Source organism: Nomascus leucogenys, chromosome 22a, assembly GCF_006542625.1.
Source record: "Nomascus leucogenys isolate Asia chromosome 22a, Asia_NLE_v1, whole genome shotgun sequence".
Taxonomy (NCBI): domain Eukaryota; kingdom Metazoa; phylum Chordata; class Mammalia; order Primates; family Hylobatidae; genus Nomascus; species Nomascus leucogenys.
Genome location: NC_044402.1, coordinates 110,958,045 through 110,972,881, shown reverse-complemented (window position 1 = coordinate 110,972,881; position 14,837 = coordinate 110,958,045). Strand labels below are relative to the sequence as shown.

Genomic DNA, 14,837 nt, shown 5'->3' with positions numbered 1-14,837 from the left:
CCGGCCGCCGCCCTCGCAACTCGGCCGAGGCCCCTTTCTCAACCTAGTTTCTCTTTTTCCCCTGTTCTGCAGGCTCGCTTCCGGCGTCATGGCTCAAAGGGCCTTCCCGAATCCTTATGCTGATTATAACAAATCCCTGGCCGAAGGCTACTTTGATGCTGCCGGGAGGGTGAGTTTGGGATATGTCTGCCTGCATCCCTGCCTCTCCCCACGGTGTTCGGAAAGGAGCTCATTTTTGCCTGAAAGAGTTGAGCATCCCCCCTTTAAAAAAAAATACATGATTCGACGATAAATATGTAAATTATTTAAAAATACATGTTAATATATACAAATTGAGCTCTAACATAATGTTGAATATGTCATTGGTAACATTATTAATTGAAATAAACTCAATTATTGATAGTATAAATTTTAAAAATTGGCAGATATGTAGTTTCCTATGTAATTGGCATTTTTTAATGTATTTTGGTTTGCTTCTTAAAGAGAGGTGAAGAATCCTAACGGTATTCACATGTGCCGTGTTACTCCTTTGTGATTATACACAAGTGCGGTCAGGGTAATGATGAGGGCAGATGGTGGTGTATGGTAAGGACATCTGTAAACTGTTAGTGCTTAGAGAATTTGGTGACATAGGAAACCTGAAGTTCTTTGTACCGGTGTCACTCCACAGGGCATATCCACAGCTGGAAAAAAAAAAAAAAAAAACTTGTAAATTAAACTGGTTAGCATGTCACAAATCACTGTGCAAAAGAGAAGCTGGATGTAAAATACTAGGGGCCTGTGTTTTCTCATGCCTCTTTGGGTGAACATAATTGTTAAGAGGGAATACAGATATTTTTAAGAATACCTAGTTTTGGCTGGGTGCAGTGGCTCACATCATTAATCCCAACACTTTGGGAAATCAAGGCAGGAGGACTGCTTAAGGCCACAAGTTTGAGACCAGCCTGTGCAACATAGCAGGACCTTATCTCTACTAAAATTTTTTGGGAGGCTGAGGCGGGAGAATTGCTGGAGCCTAGGAGATTCGAGGCTGTAGTGAGATATGATTGCACCACTGCACTCCAGCCTGGGTGGCAGAGACCCTGTCTCTAAAAATATAAAAATAAAATTTAGTTTTGAAAATGAGTTAAGTTGGAAGCAAGGCACACACTTTAAAAATTTTACTAGTTTATTTCTTTGAAACTTGTCAGCCATACAAAAGGCATTTTATGTGATATAATGGCCTTACAGATTTCATCCCTGTCAAATTAATCTGTTGATCTGATGGTTGTTTTTTTCCTTAAAACACTTGTCACATTATAGATTAACTTGGGTCAGTAATGCAGGTAGGAGGAATCAAAGAGATGAAAAAGAGGTGTAGGGTAAAAGGCTACCAAAATGTATATGGAGTTTGAGTCAATCTTATTATTTTAAGACTAGTATTAAGCTGCCCAAACAAAGCTTTTTATAATTATCTTCAGGTCAGGTGGATTCCCTTGGGCCATTTGGGCCTGTATTCTGCCTAGCTGTGCAGAGTCTCAAGCTGAAGTATGTGTCTTGTCTTGCGGGAGGAGGACTTGCTGCTTCATGCTGACTTGGCAAAGGAACACTTGAGGATTGTCCTAGTGACAGAAACCTTCAATAAAATGTAGCTATTTAGACTGCCTATAAAGTAAATGCTTCTTATGAATTTAACCCTTTATTTATTTTTATTTTTATTTTTTTAGATGGAGTCTCACCCTGAGCCCAGGCTGGAGTGCAGAGGCACAGTCTTGGCTCACTGCAACTTCTGCCTCCCAGGCCCAAGTGATTCTCATGCCCCAGCCTCCCAAGTAGCTGGGATTACAGGTGCACACCACCGCACCTGGCTAATTTTTTTTTTGTTGTATTTTTAGTAGAGGCAGGGTTCACCATGTTGGCCAGGCTGGTGTCGAACTCCTGACCTCAAGTTATCCACCCATCTCAGCCTCCCAAAGTGCCGGGATTACAGGTGTGAGCCACCATGCCTGGCCGAATTTATCCCTTTATTTCTAAGGGGAAAAATTCACAAATTTAAACCCTGACCCAAGGGTAATAATGTAATTTATTGCCTAACGTAGTTTTTGGACAGGTCCTAGAAAGGAAGTAGAATACCAGTTCTAAAATTGTGTAATGTTGAACACAGAGGATCAAACCCTGGAGATTTGTCCTTCTTAATTTCTTAACGCAAGATTTCAATAAGGAACTGGTCTGTTTTCTGGCATCTGTCAGAAAAAAATAGAAAAGAAAAAAGGACTTTTAAAGACTTCAGATTATTGCTAGAGTTTGAATAATTTGGTGGTCCACCACAAGCAATCAATATTCTCACAGAGGTCACCTTTATTAAATGCAGAATGTGCCAAACAGAAAGTAACTTCCCTTCATGAGGCTGAGACATTCTCATTATTCTTGATCTCTTGAAGGCCAAGCAAGATGATAAATTATGTATGATCTATATACAGTAGATGACGTGTTCTCAATATAGATGCAGTCTTCTATCTAGCTGAGATTTATAGGCCTTTTGTATTAACATTGAAGTATATTTTATCCTACTAAATGTAGTTTCAAGTCTGGTTGAAATCTTAACCTCTTTGCAGAAATCGTTAAATAATGGGAGTGTATCTGTCAAACAATGTCGTTTCTTCTAAAGAGTGTGAAATAAGGGATCATAGTGGTGCTTTAGATTAAATAATCCAGATGTGGTTGAAAGTCTGATTTGCCTTATCAAGGATGCTCCTCCAAAGTGAATCTTAATGTATCCTTAAACTATTGTTGTTGTTGTTAATTCTGATACTGCCTTCTTGCTGTTTTCAGTGTTAAGATTTTATCCCATTTTTAAAAATGAGATTCTGATGTGAGTGGTTAGGTTTATTTCTACAGTCCTTACATGGTAAAATAAAATGTTTATACCCTTGTAACTTTCCCCCACATTGTTCTGAAATTTTAATTACTTTGTGAAATTCAAGTCTTAGAATCACAGCAAGTTCTTAAAATTATTGAGGGAGACAATAAAGTGAGTTTTTTTGGGGTTTTTTGTTGTTGTGGTGGTGGTGGTTGTTTTTTGAGATGGAGTTTCGCTCCTGTTGCCCAGGCTGGAGTGCAGTAGCACGATCTCGGCTCACCACAACCTCTGCCTCCTGGGTTCAAGGGATTCTCCTGCCTCAGGCTCCCGAGTAGCTGGGATTACAGGCGTGTGCCACCATGCCCGACTAATTTTGTATTTTTAATAGAGCTGGGGTTTCTCCATGTTGGTCAGACTGGTCTTGAACTGCTAACCTCAGGTTAGCTGCCCACCTCGGCCTCCCAAAGTGCTAGGATTACAGGCATTAGCCACTGTGCCCAGCCTACAGTGACTTTTTAAGACACTGATTCGGTGTGTGCAGAAGTTTAAAATTATTTTTCATTTGCCTTTAAGAAGAATAACATAATGATTGTGTGAGCCTCACTGTTTGCACAGCATCTGTGGACATTCATATGGGTGGTGATAACCCCACAGCCCCAGCGTTAGTGTATTTTCAATCCATATCTAAACTATTACTTGCCTTAGACCCTTGATCTGCTAAAGAATTAGTAAAAATGTCAACATTTACATCGCTGAATGAGAAAGACTTGTGATACACTATCTCATTTAATCCCCAAAGTACCTTTTGAAATTGGCGTGGCAGGTATTATTATCCTGACTTTATGGAGGTAATTGAAACATAAAGAAGTTATGAGTTGAGCAAGATCAGCTAATAGTGGGTAAGGATGTAGACAGGCTCATTCATTGAGAAACATTTGTGAAGCCCGTATTCTCTGCCAGACACTGTGCTGGACGTGGGTCTATGATGCTAAGTTTGATATTCTTTCTCTTCTGCTTGAGGCTCTTGATATACATGAATTTGTTTTGCTTTTCTTTGGCTACTTCTTTTTTTTAAATAAATAAGAGCAATTAGATGTTTCTTTAGGGAATTTACCTTGCTGCAGCTTGAATACTAAAAATCCAGTAGTTTGAAAGCAGCAAACATCTGATTTGTGCTTAATTTAATAAAAAGACTTTATTATAATATTGGTTTAAATAATAGACGATTACTATTAGGTGGAAAATTACTGTGAGCCAGTTTATCATTGGCAGTCTGTTTTAGTATTTAACTAAAAATTTTATGTAAAACATTTATAAGTTACAACAGTATTTTATAAATTTTGTTAATGTGATATTGTTGTTGTTTAAGAATAGATAATAAATTGTTTAGTCTCCCAGGTAGAAAAATATGTGCTAAGTGGAAAAGAAATGCCTTCCTGTCTTTGATAGCTTATAGTCCAGCAAGCTGGGTGACCCACATTATTTTGATATTTGTTTTCCTTTAATATCTAGCTGACTCCTGAGTTCTCACAACGCTTGACCAATAAGATTCGGGAGCTTCTTCAGAAAATGGAGAGAGGCCTGAAATCAGCAGACCCTCGGGATGGCACCGGTTACACTGGCTGGGCAGGTATGAAGTGCTGACTGTGAGCTGGCATAAGCATTGTGCTTAAGAGCCAGAGCATTTTTCCAAGAGCTGTCTGTCTGAATGGTACACCCTTAAATGCTTCCTGCATCTGCATATGAGTAATTGCTTCTGGGAGAGTGTTGTGCCCTCAACCCAACCATGGTATCTTCTGGGTTTTTAATAGTGCCCTGAATTTAGGGCATGGTAAGCATATTCATGTAATTCATGCCTGACATTTGGATGGCTGCTATACTTGTGAGGAGAAAAATTGATTTTCAATATTACATAGTTAATTTGCAGATGTAATTTCAGTGGGAAGAATTGGGAAGAGTTCCAAAATACAGTGCCTGAAGCAGAGGTAATGAGGATTGATCTCAGGAATAAAACATGTCCAGAAGCATGTTTTAAAAAGTTAACCCATAACAGGAATCCATACAGAAACACAGGGTAAAGAATTACTTCCATGAACTAATCCTCCTATATGGTCATTGCTGGTTGGTTTGCAGTTGCCGCGTTGCCAATCTCAATCATTGAGAGGTTGGAGGAGGTTTAGGAAGAAACAGTGCATTGATGTCAAAAAAAAAGGTGAGAAAGAGAAAAATCAAAGAAGAGGCCGGGCGCGGTGGCTCACACCTGTAATCCCAGCACTTTGGGAGGCCGAGGCGGGTGGATCACGAGGTCAAGAGATCAAGACCATCCTGGCCAACACTGTGCAACCCCATCTCTACTAAAAATACAAAAATTAGCTGGACATGGTGGCTTGTACCTGTAGTCCCAGCTACTCAGGAGGCTGAGGCAGGAGAATCGCTTGAACCCGGGAGGTGGAGATTGCAGTGAGCTGAGATCACGCTACTGCACTCCAGCCTGGTGATAGAGCAAGACTCCATCTCAAAAAAAAAAAAAAAAAATGAACAAAAGTTGAAGAACTGCAATTAATTTGCCAAATGTAGAGAAACAAAAAGACAGCTGTGTAATCTGGAAGAAAGCATAGTCTAGAGATTCAGTGTCTCCCATTCTCTTTAAGGAGTGGGCAAGGAGGAATAAGCTTGCAATCCAGGGAATTTTAATTTGATTTTAAGGAGTGGAATTTGTCATAAAAATGGCCTCATAGCAGAGATTCTGATTCAGTAGATCTTGAGCAGAACCCAGGAATTTGCCTTTTATAACCGTTAGTGGTCCTGATGCAGATGGTGATCTACGGACTGCAGTTTGAAAGCTTTCTGAGAGAAATTTATTAATAATAGCCATCTGTTCGTCTTCCTCTTTGGTACAGGTTGAGCATCCCAAATCTGAAAATCTGAAATCCAGAATGCTCCAAAATTTGAAGCTTTTTAAGCTCTGATGTAACACTCAAAGGGAATGTTCATTGAGCATTTAGGATTACCGATGTTCAGATTTGGGATACTCAACTGGTAAATATAAGGCAAATATTTCAATATTTGAAATCCAAAACACTTGTCCCAAGGATTTGAGATAAGGGGTACTCAACTGATAATGACACATGATTCTATTTTTTTTTTTAACAAGGGTAGGGAAGACAGATTAAACCAGTAAAATTAAACTCTCAGGGACTTTTAAAGGCAATGTTTTGTAAAAATAAAACTGGACTAGATAATGTTGGACCATTCCTTTTATTGTTTTATGATTTTTATGGATTGTAGAAGCTTAACACAAAGTTAAAATGAGAATGAAATGAAAGGATTTTGTTTCAAGAAGGAAGGTATAACAGCTGTCATTTATTATCTACTGTATTCCAGGTGTGATGTGGTTGATAGATAATGTCATCAGTGAATGTTGAACATTACTGTTTATTTAAAATTATCAGGGTTTGAACAAAACAGGACAAGCACAGTGCACAGTTGTCTTGAGTTTTCCTCTTGATTGCCACATTGTGATAATATATAACTCAAACTTACAGATCTTTTTCTAATATATAGGGAGTTTCTATTATTTTGTTATTCCTGGCAAAAAAAAAAAAACAAAAACAAAAACACTGAAACAGATCACTAGTTAATTCTAGCACTGATTACAAAAGAATGACTTAAACTTTTAAATTGGCCATTCAGATGTACTCATATTATTGTGAGGTACTTTGCTTTAGGAGGAAAAAAAAGGGCATTGATTTCAAGTTTGAATTAAGTTTGACAATGTTGGGAAGAGTCATTAGTCAGACCCTTATATTGCTAGGGCTAGTTGAGAAACCAAAAGTTAAAAACTTTGGAAATAGCAAAGAAATTTCACTCCAAAGTAAAATGCAAGTTGGCTGTACAGGGTTTCTGGCTTCATCGTTGAATGCCAATAGCCTTCAACCTTTTATCCTCAAGTATCTATGATACTCATTGCTGGCCCCTGAAAGCAGCTTATATGGCAAGCATCTGAGGCAAATTGGCACACTAAGCAGTTTAGGGTGTCCTTAGTGGCTGGTTGTTTTAGGATGTAACGTAAAATCTTCTAGATAAATTTACTAATGGTTTTCAAGGCAAGATTCCTAATGTTAATGTCGAACACTGTTAAAAAGCCATTATTCCCACATAAAATAGACTGCCTCCTCCAGTGTTTTGATAAGTAAAATGCTACCTTGTGCCAGTGTTCAGTCTAAATAACATAAAGCTCTGAGTTGTATAAGAAACTAAAATGGATTCAACCCCATAAAATCAGTGTTAATACCTTCTCCTCCCATTATGTTATAGCTTTCCAAGTATCACTTATTCATAACTGCAGTTTTGTTACCAAGAAATGCATTCACAAACACAATAAAAATATTTGGTGTTGTATGTCAACGCAATGTTTATATAATTATGTGTAGATTTTTATGGTACTTTGTGCCCCATGTTATCTTTCCAAAAAATGACACTCTTTAGGAAACACACATTATATTTCTTTAACTTTGTTCAGCATGAGAAAACTGCATGATTTTTACAATTAGTTAGAACTTTAGCATCTTATTTTGTTAAACGTCATTCTCCAGTGTAAGTATGGGCTGATAGCTAACACTGGTTAGATAGGATCAGGATTTGGGACAGGATTAGGTTCAGTTATCTATACCCCAAAAAAGAAAACAGAAGTATAGTGGTTTAAATAACTGCATTTTTCTCTCGTAAAAGAAGGCCAGAAAGAGTTGGTCAGTCCAGGCCTGATAGTGTAGCTTCAGGATGTAAATAGGAACCCCAGCTCCTTTCTTTCTGCTCCATCATTCCTCAGCCTCTAGCTTCTACCTCTTGCTCAAGATGGCTGCTGAAGATCCAGTCATTACATCAGCTTTTCAGGCTGCTGGAGGGAAGAAGAGGCAAAGAAGAATGCATTAATGCATGCTCTCCCTTTAAAAAGCCTTCTTGGAAGTCGCACTCAACATTTCAGTTGTGCTTACTTTGCATTGGCCAGAACATAGTCACATAGTCACTCTTGTTAGCAAGGAAGGGTAGTAAATGCAGTCTTTTAGCTTGGGTTCTGTTAATGGAGGAAGAGGAGAGTGAACTTTGGGATAAGACCTAGTAATCTCTGCTATAACTTCTATATAACAAGAAAAATGATTTTTTTCTTGACTCCTATGTTTTGCACAAGGCATTTGGACAGTGAGCCTCAATTTTTATGTCTGCTAAAGGATCTCTTCTGTTCACTTTTTGGGGGATAAATTTACCAGTGTCTATAAAATATTTTGAAATTTTCCAAGCAATATTTTGTCTGTTCTTTGTTTCCAAGGAGATTGATTTGGATTTTGGTTCAAAACACCTTTACTTTTTTTTTTTTCATTCAGTAAGTCTTTGCGTAAAGCCTGCCACAGAAAGGAAGTATTATAGGAATGCCAAATCATAATTTTCCTAGAGCTAAGTGTAACTTAAATCTAGAAGGGACTAGCGATTGATTCTAAACTTAATACTGTAAAACATTACTATTTTTGTAGCTTTATTAGTTACTTGCCATTCTTTTCTGCTTTCTCCCAAACTCTTATTTTCTGTTGCAAAATTACAAAGTTTCTAATTTGTACCATGCACTAATTCAAACTAAACCCCATAATTGTATGTCTTTGTTTATACTTCATGACTCTAAAGAAAGCTACAAAACTGGGCTGCCCAACTTCTTAATACCTCATTCATGGTGTGTCTAGATTTGTCTTAGTTGCTCAGTTGATCTTGAAAATGAAAGGGTTCTAGTGAAGAGATGACACATTCGTGTGTTTAATGTTAGATGTGTAAAGTTGACCCTTAACAATGTGCAGTTTAAGGGCACATGCCCATTGACACTCTCAAAAGTTTATGTATAACTTTCGTCTCCCCCAAAACTTAACTACTAATAGCTTGCTGTTGAGCAAGCCTTACTGATAACATAAATAGTTGATTAACACATATTTGGTGTGTTACATTTAATATGTACTATATTTTTACAATAAGGTAGAAAAAAGAAAATGTTAAAATCACAAGGAAGGGAAAATATATTTACTGTTCATTGAGTGGAAGTGGATCATTATAAAGGTCTTCATCCTCGTGTTCACATTAAGTAGGCTGAGGAAGAGGAGGAAAAGAAAGAATTGGTCTTGCTCTCATGGGTGGCAGAGGCAGAAGAAGTGAAGGGAGGTGGAAGGGAAGGCAGGAAAGGCAGGAAAACTCAGTGTAACTTTGCAAAAATACATCATAATTTCTGTCGGACGTTTTTGCTTTTTCATTTCTCTAAAAATATCTGTACGTTGGCAATTCTTCCACCATTTGCTTTAGTGTCAGTGCCCATACCATATACGAATCCATGTCAGAAATGAAGTAAAAAGCAGTATTGAATAATCAAAACCCTTTTGCCAGACTGTCTAACGTCAATTCGTTTTCTGGCACTGCTTCTTCTATATCTTCCTCATCCTCTAGCACTGGTTCATCAGAACTCATCTTCATCAAGTTGCTTTCTATTAATTCCTCTGGTGTGGCGTCTATTAGCTCTTGAATTTCTCCAAGATTCATATCTTGAAATCCCTCATCCCCATCTCCACCACTTGTTTTTTTTTGCCATATCCACATCTCTCTCATGATCTCCTTGATTGGTGCCTGTGAAGTCATGCACACTATCTGAACCCAGTTTTCTCCAGCAGGAATTTATTGTTTCAGCCTTGATGGTTTTTGTGGCTTTACTGTATCAAGGATGGCATCTCAGTGGTGTAATTCTTCTAGACTTTCATGATGTTCTCTATTTGGTTTGTTCCGTGAAAGGGTCACATATGCAAAGGGACCCCCAAATGCTGAAGTAGCTGAAAAATCAAAGAAGGAGGCAGAAAATCCAATTTGTCAGTAAAGGCCGTTTTATTGGAGAACTTAGAGACACAAGCACGGTCTTGGTCAGCTACAAGGCAGGAAGATCTCAACACTGCTACTCCGGAGACCCAGGGCTTACATACCATAGGGAAAGGCAACCCTCAAAAACAGGCAAGACTACTACGTGTATCATAGCCTATAATTTGTGCATTAGCACCAAGGTTCCTTTGTTCTTATACTAGGGGCAGTAAATAAAGTAAAAACCAGGAGGCATTCACGTGGCCAGGGCTAATCAGAAGTCAGCGTAGAGGATTAGCCTACAAGATGGAGTCACTTTTATCTCCACAGGGTACTCCATAGCATTGACAATCCGTTCCGTAAAGTACTATTTATAATGAGCCTGAGAGGTCCTTATGACCCCCTGATGTAGAGGCTGAATTAGAGACCTGTTGGGGGCAAGTAGACCACTTTGATGCCTTCAGTGTTGAACTGTTGGGTTCTGCATAGCTAGGGGCATTGTGCACTATTGAAAAAACTTTAACAGGCAGTCCCTGCTGGCAAGATATTTCCCTACATCAAGGAGAAAGCACTGGTGGAACCAAACCATTAAAAAGCGTTCTTGTTTTCCAGGCTTTCCTGTACAACCAAAAGATTGGCAGCTGGTGCTCATCTTTTCTCTTCAAGACCCAGGGGTTGGCAGCTTTATAAATAAGGGTAGTCCTGATGATAAACCCTACTGCATTTGCATAAAACAGTAGAGTTAGTCTATTCCTTCTTGCCTTAAATCCTGGTGGTCATTTCTCTTCCTTACTAATGCATGTCCTTTGTGGCTTTTCCCCCCCCAGAATGGGGTTCAAAACCTTTTCAGGCAGATATCCTTTCTCCTCAATTTTTCTTCATCGTACCTGGGAACTAGTCTGCCGCCTGTTGATTGGCAGAAGCTGCTGCTTCTGTTATCTTGACATTTTTTTAAGCCAAACCTCTTCCTATAATTATCAAACCAACCCTTGCTGGCATTAAATTATACAGCTTTAGATCGTCTTGCTTCTAGTTGCCGTATATTGACTTCACATTTTCTTGAATCATTTTAGAGTCCTGCACCAACATAAAGGCTACATTTTCAATATGTACTACAGTTTCACTAAAAATGCAAGGTTTTTATGCCTGCTGCTGTAACTGCAGTGATGGCTTCATGAATTTCCTTTTCATTCTTTACAGTGGTCCTTATGCTGGATTCATTTATCTTAAAATGGCAGGCAACTGCAGCTGCAGACCTCAATCTATGGTTACATTATATCAAGCAGTTCAGGTGTTTTGTGTAATGTCACGACTTTTTTCTGCTTCGTGGAAGCACTTTCAGCATCACTAGTGGCACTTTATGTGTGTCCCATGGTGTTATTCAAGGTTTACAATATTGCACTAAAAACAATTAAAAATATGCAAGAATCAGAAGAGATTACTCTTTACTGTGATATGTAATTTACTGGAGAGACAATGATCTCAAGCAGAGATAATTCACATCACATGTTATTTTAAGTGGAGCAACACTTGATTTCACATCAGCAACAGGAGGTGGCTAAGAAGTTATTGCTGTACTACAGTATGCACTAGAGTTAATTTACGAAGTTATTTAATATTTCATCTTTACATTTGTTGACATTTCTCTTGACTGCAGGTGGCACTATGTACAGTCTGTATGCATAAGTTTTGATAAATTTTAGCTTTTTATAATAGATTTGTGTATATTTTATCCTAGTGATAAAATAGACTAGTAACTACGTATATTTTGTGCATTCATGACACAATTTTTTTGATATTTCTGGTCTACACAGTTCATCTGCAAGTTTTTTCAGATTGTCGACAAATGCCCAAAAAAGTTTCCACTATATATATATTTTTTAAATCTGTATACAAGTAGACCCATGCAGTTCAAACCCATGTTGTTTAAGAGCCCACTGCACTTGGAATTGAAAAACTGACTCCTTTTTTTCCCCATCTATCTTTTCAACAAAAATTAAAACTAATAGAAGGTACTTATTAGAATTCTGCTAAAGTACTTCTGAGTGTTAAACATGCTTAGTAAAATGATTATTACAATTAGTTAGGACTCTACATTTTTATTTTATTGTTTTATTCCCCAGTAGTAGGTAGATGGTCTGATAATGCTAGTTCAGATAAGATTAGGATTTAGAATAGGATTATTCCAAATAATTCATATATACAAAATGCTTTGTTGGTAATGGTGATATGTACAAGTTTAAATAGAAATGTAAAAGAAGCAAATAATTGCTTAAGAAAGTACTTTACACTTACTTTACAAACTGTTTTACAACTGAAATCATCTTGGCTTTTATTTTAAAATTGAAGCAGAGGGTATGAAATAGTGAAGAGATTGGTTAACATGAACTTTTAATAGAACTCAAACGTCATTTCCACTGAAGCCTACATATTTACACCTGTGAGTTGTCATAGTGCAATTTTACAAGCTGTATCCCTGACTTTTACCTTTTTTATTCACAGCAGAGGTAAAAATGCCCTGACCCTGGGAAAGAAAGGAGGGAAGAATTTTAAAAACCCTGTAGCTGTCTCATATTGTCAAAAGAGGCAGTTATTACCATAAATCCCTCTGGTCTCTCTCATGCTCATTCAGGAATGAGATGTTATGATTAATCAATTTTTCAGACAGTAATTTAGACTTAACAAATTACTTCTATAATGTTCAAAAAAAGAATAATAAAATAGATTGACTGAATGTTGGTTCCCAAGGGAATAAAGATCATCAGTATGCAGTTTTATGATCATTTGACTGTTGGAGGATAGGAGTAAGATTAAAACACTCTTCCTGTTGATAAAATGTTACTGCAGTTAACATCTGGATGACAAGACAGGGTGCAGGCACGTACACCAATAACTACTGGTTTATGCCAGGCACCATTTTAAGTGTGTTGCATTAATTCACTAACCTAAACCTCAGAAAAACTTTATATAGCCAGGCCTGGTGGTGGGTGCTTGTAATCCCAGCTACTCAGGAGGCTGAAGCAGGAGAATCGCTTGAATCCAGGAGGCAGAGGTTGCAGTGAGCCAAAATCGTGCCACTGTACTCCAGCCTGAGCAACAAAGGGAGGCTGTCTCCAAAAAAAAAAAACTTTATGGCCAGAATACCATTCATATCCCCATTTCACAGATGAGAAAAATGAAGCAAAGGAAGGCTGAGTACTTCATTCAAGGTTATACAGCTAGTGACAATGTTAGGGTTCAACTCAAACAACAACCCTGACTCTTGAGTCCTGCTCTTTACCCTATGAGCGTGTGTGTATGTGTGTGTTTACTCTCAGCCTCTACATATGAGTTTATTCTGTACACTTTATAAGTGAAGGTTTATTCATAAGCTATAAGATGGAGTAGTTTGAACAATGACATGATACTCATTCCATACAAACTTCATAGAAATGGCTAATGACTAGTCAGATTTAAGTGTTTTATTAAAAGAAATGAGTCAGAGTAAGCCCTGATAAAGCATGAAAGGAATTTGGAAAGTAAGAAGGAAACAAGGCTTATTAGGCAAGAGTAATTACTATTTAAAAAGTTACTTAGAATTGGATATAAACCCTGAGAAGACTTACGGGCATTTGCAACTAGAAAAATGAAAAAATCTCCAGTGTTTTTCTATAGAAGGTGTTTTTCCCCTTCCTAATCTTGTATTAATATATTCAGCATGGTTTCAGGATAGAAAATTAATTGGGCCGAGACAGAAGCTTTTCCTCATAATTGCTTGTTTTCGAAAAGACTTAAAGATCTTCTCAAGTGAATTATCATCCATAGTCTGAAATCAATTGGTAGCTCTTGCAGCTGTTAATAAGTGATATTTTGAATGAACAGCCTCAGTTCTTTTTACCAAAATTCTCCTTTGTAAAATTTAGTACATGGGAGCGTAATGCATCATGATATTGATGTACAACATATGCCTGCAATAAGCATTGAGTTGTTCATTTTTAGCCTTAATCTTTTCCCAGTAGACTTACAGGAATTATGTGCTAATGGCTTGTGTAGCAGGGGACACATTTTAGTTATTTAGGAACCCCATTAAGAGTTGTTATATATGACTCTACACATAGCAGCAGACAGTACAGAAAAATAGCAAGCCTGGAGGCCCCTTATGATCAAATCCACTGGTCAGCTACTGAGTGCTTCCAAGTGGTGTCCAGAGATCGCTGGGGACTCACCAGAGAACATAATGCTACCTGCCATGGAGCTGGTCTGGGTTTTGATCCAGGTAGACTGTAGGTGCTAGCGGGGAGAACATTCTAAAGTGCTTTATAAAATGGAAACCACAAAACACTGGTAAGGAATTGTTGTTATAAAGGATTAAATGAGCAGATCAAGCGTTCTTGTGTTATAAATAAATATTTAATCAAAAAGATTCCTTCCCTTGCAGATAACGTAGTAGAAAAGTAAACCCAAGGGATGGCTGATCTCACTACTGTCTTTAAGTGACAATAAGGGAAAATGCCAGCCCTTATTTCATTTTTTTTCCCACTCTTAACTATGATGATTCTTAGGGGAAATGATGATCAGTTCACACTTAAAAAAAAAAATACATACAGAACTCTAGGGACTTTAGTTCTGAAAGACATGACCCAGTCTTCTGTAACCGACTCACAAAGTTAATGAGGCTAAAATTGGCATGTATTTCCTCTTTTCAAATATTAGATAACATTTTAAACAAGAGGATATGTAGCATAATCCCTAGAGTAATATTAACTTGCACTCTGAATGCAAGTCATTATAGTGTTTCAAGATGCTGTTCCTCTGATCTACCAAATGTATAGCCTTTGAACTGCAGATTTCGCATGTGGGTGTTAGTTACTGCTGACACCAGACTTACTTGAAAGGCGGCACTCTGGCCAGGTGTCTTCTCTTTGCAATTTGATCTCTTTGTAAGTAGCTCTTCATCAGAGCCAGCATTTCAGTGTTTAATTTGAGCCCTGGCCAAGTGTCCTTCACCTTCATTAGATGCACCTATCCCACCCAGCCAGAGGTGTTAGGACAAGTAGAAAGAGCTATGGGCATGGATTTACGCTGGATTCATTAGAGCACTTCACAATGGCCACTATATAGATGAATGCAATTGTAGAGTTTA

The 14,837-nt window shown here is 37.9% G+C and overlaps 1 protein-coding gene across 3 annotated transcripts in view; it reads left to right on the top strand.

Moving 5' to 3' along the window:
• The window catches only part of LANCL1 (LanC like 1), a 44,780-nt gene that overhangs the window by 287 nt on the left and 29,656 nt on the right, over positions 1-14,837 (top strand). For all 3 annotated transcript variants that reach the window (XM_003254027.2, XM_003254026.2, XM_030802652.1), the window contains exons 2-3: positions 73-169; positions 4,352-4,469. In XM_003254027.2, coding sequence (XP_003254075.1) covers positions 89-169; positions 4,352-4,469 — 199 coding nt within the window. In that variant the 5' untranslated portion in view covers positions 73-88. The remainder of the gene's footprint in view (positions 1-72; positions 170-4,351; positions 4,470-14,837) is intronic.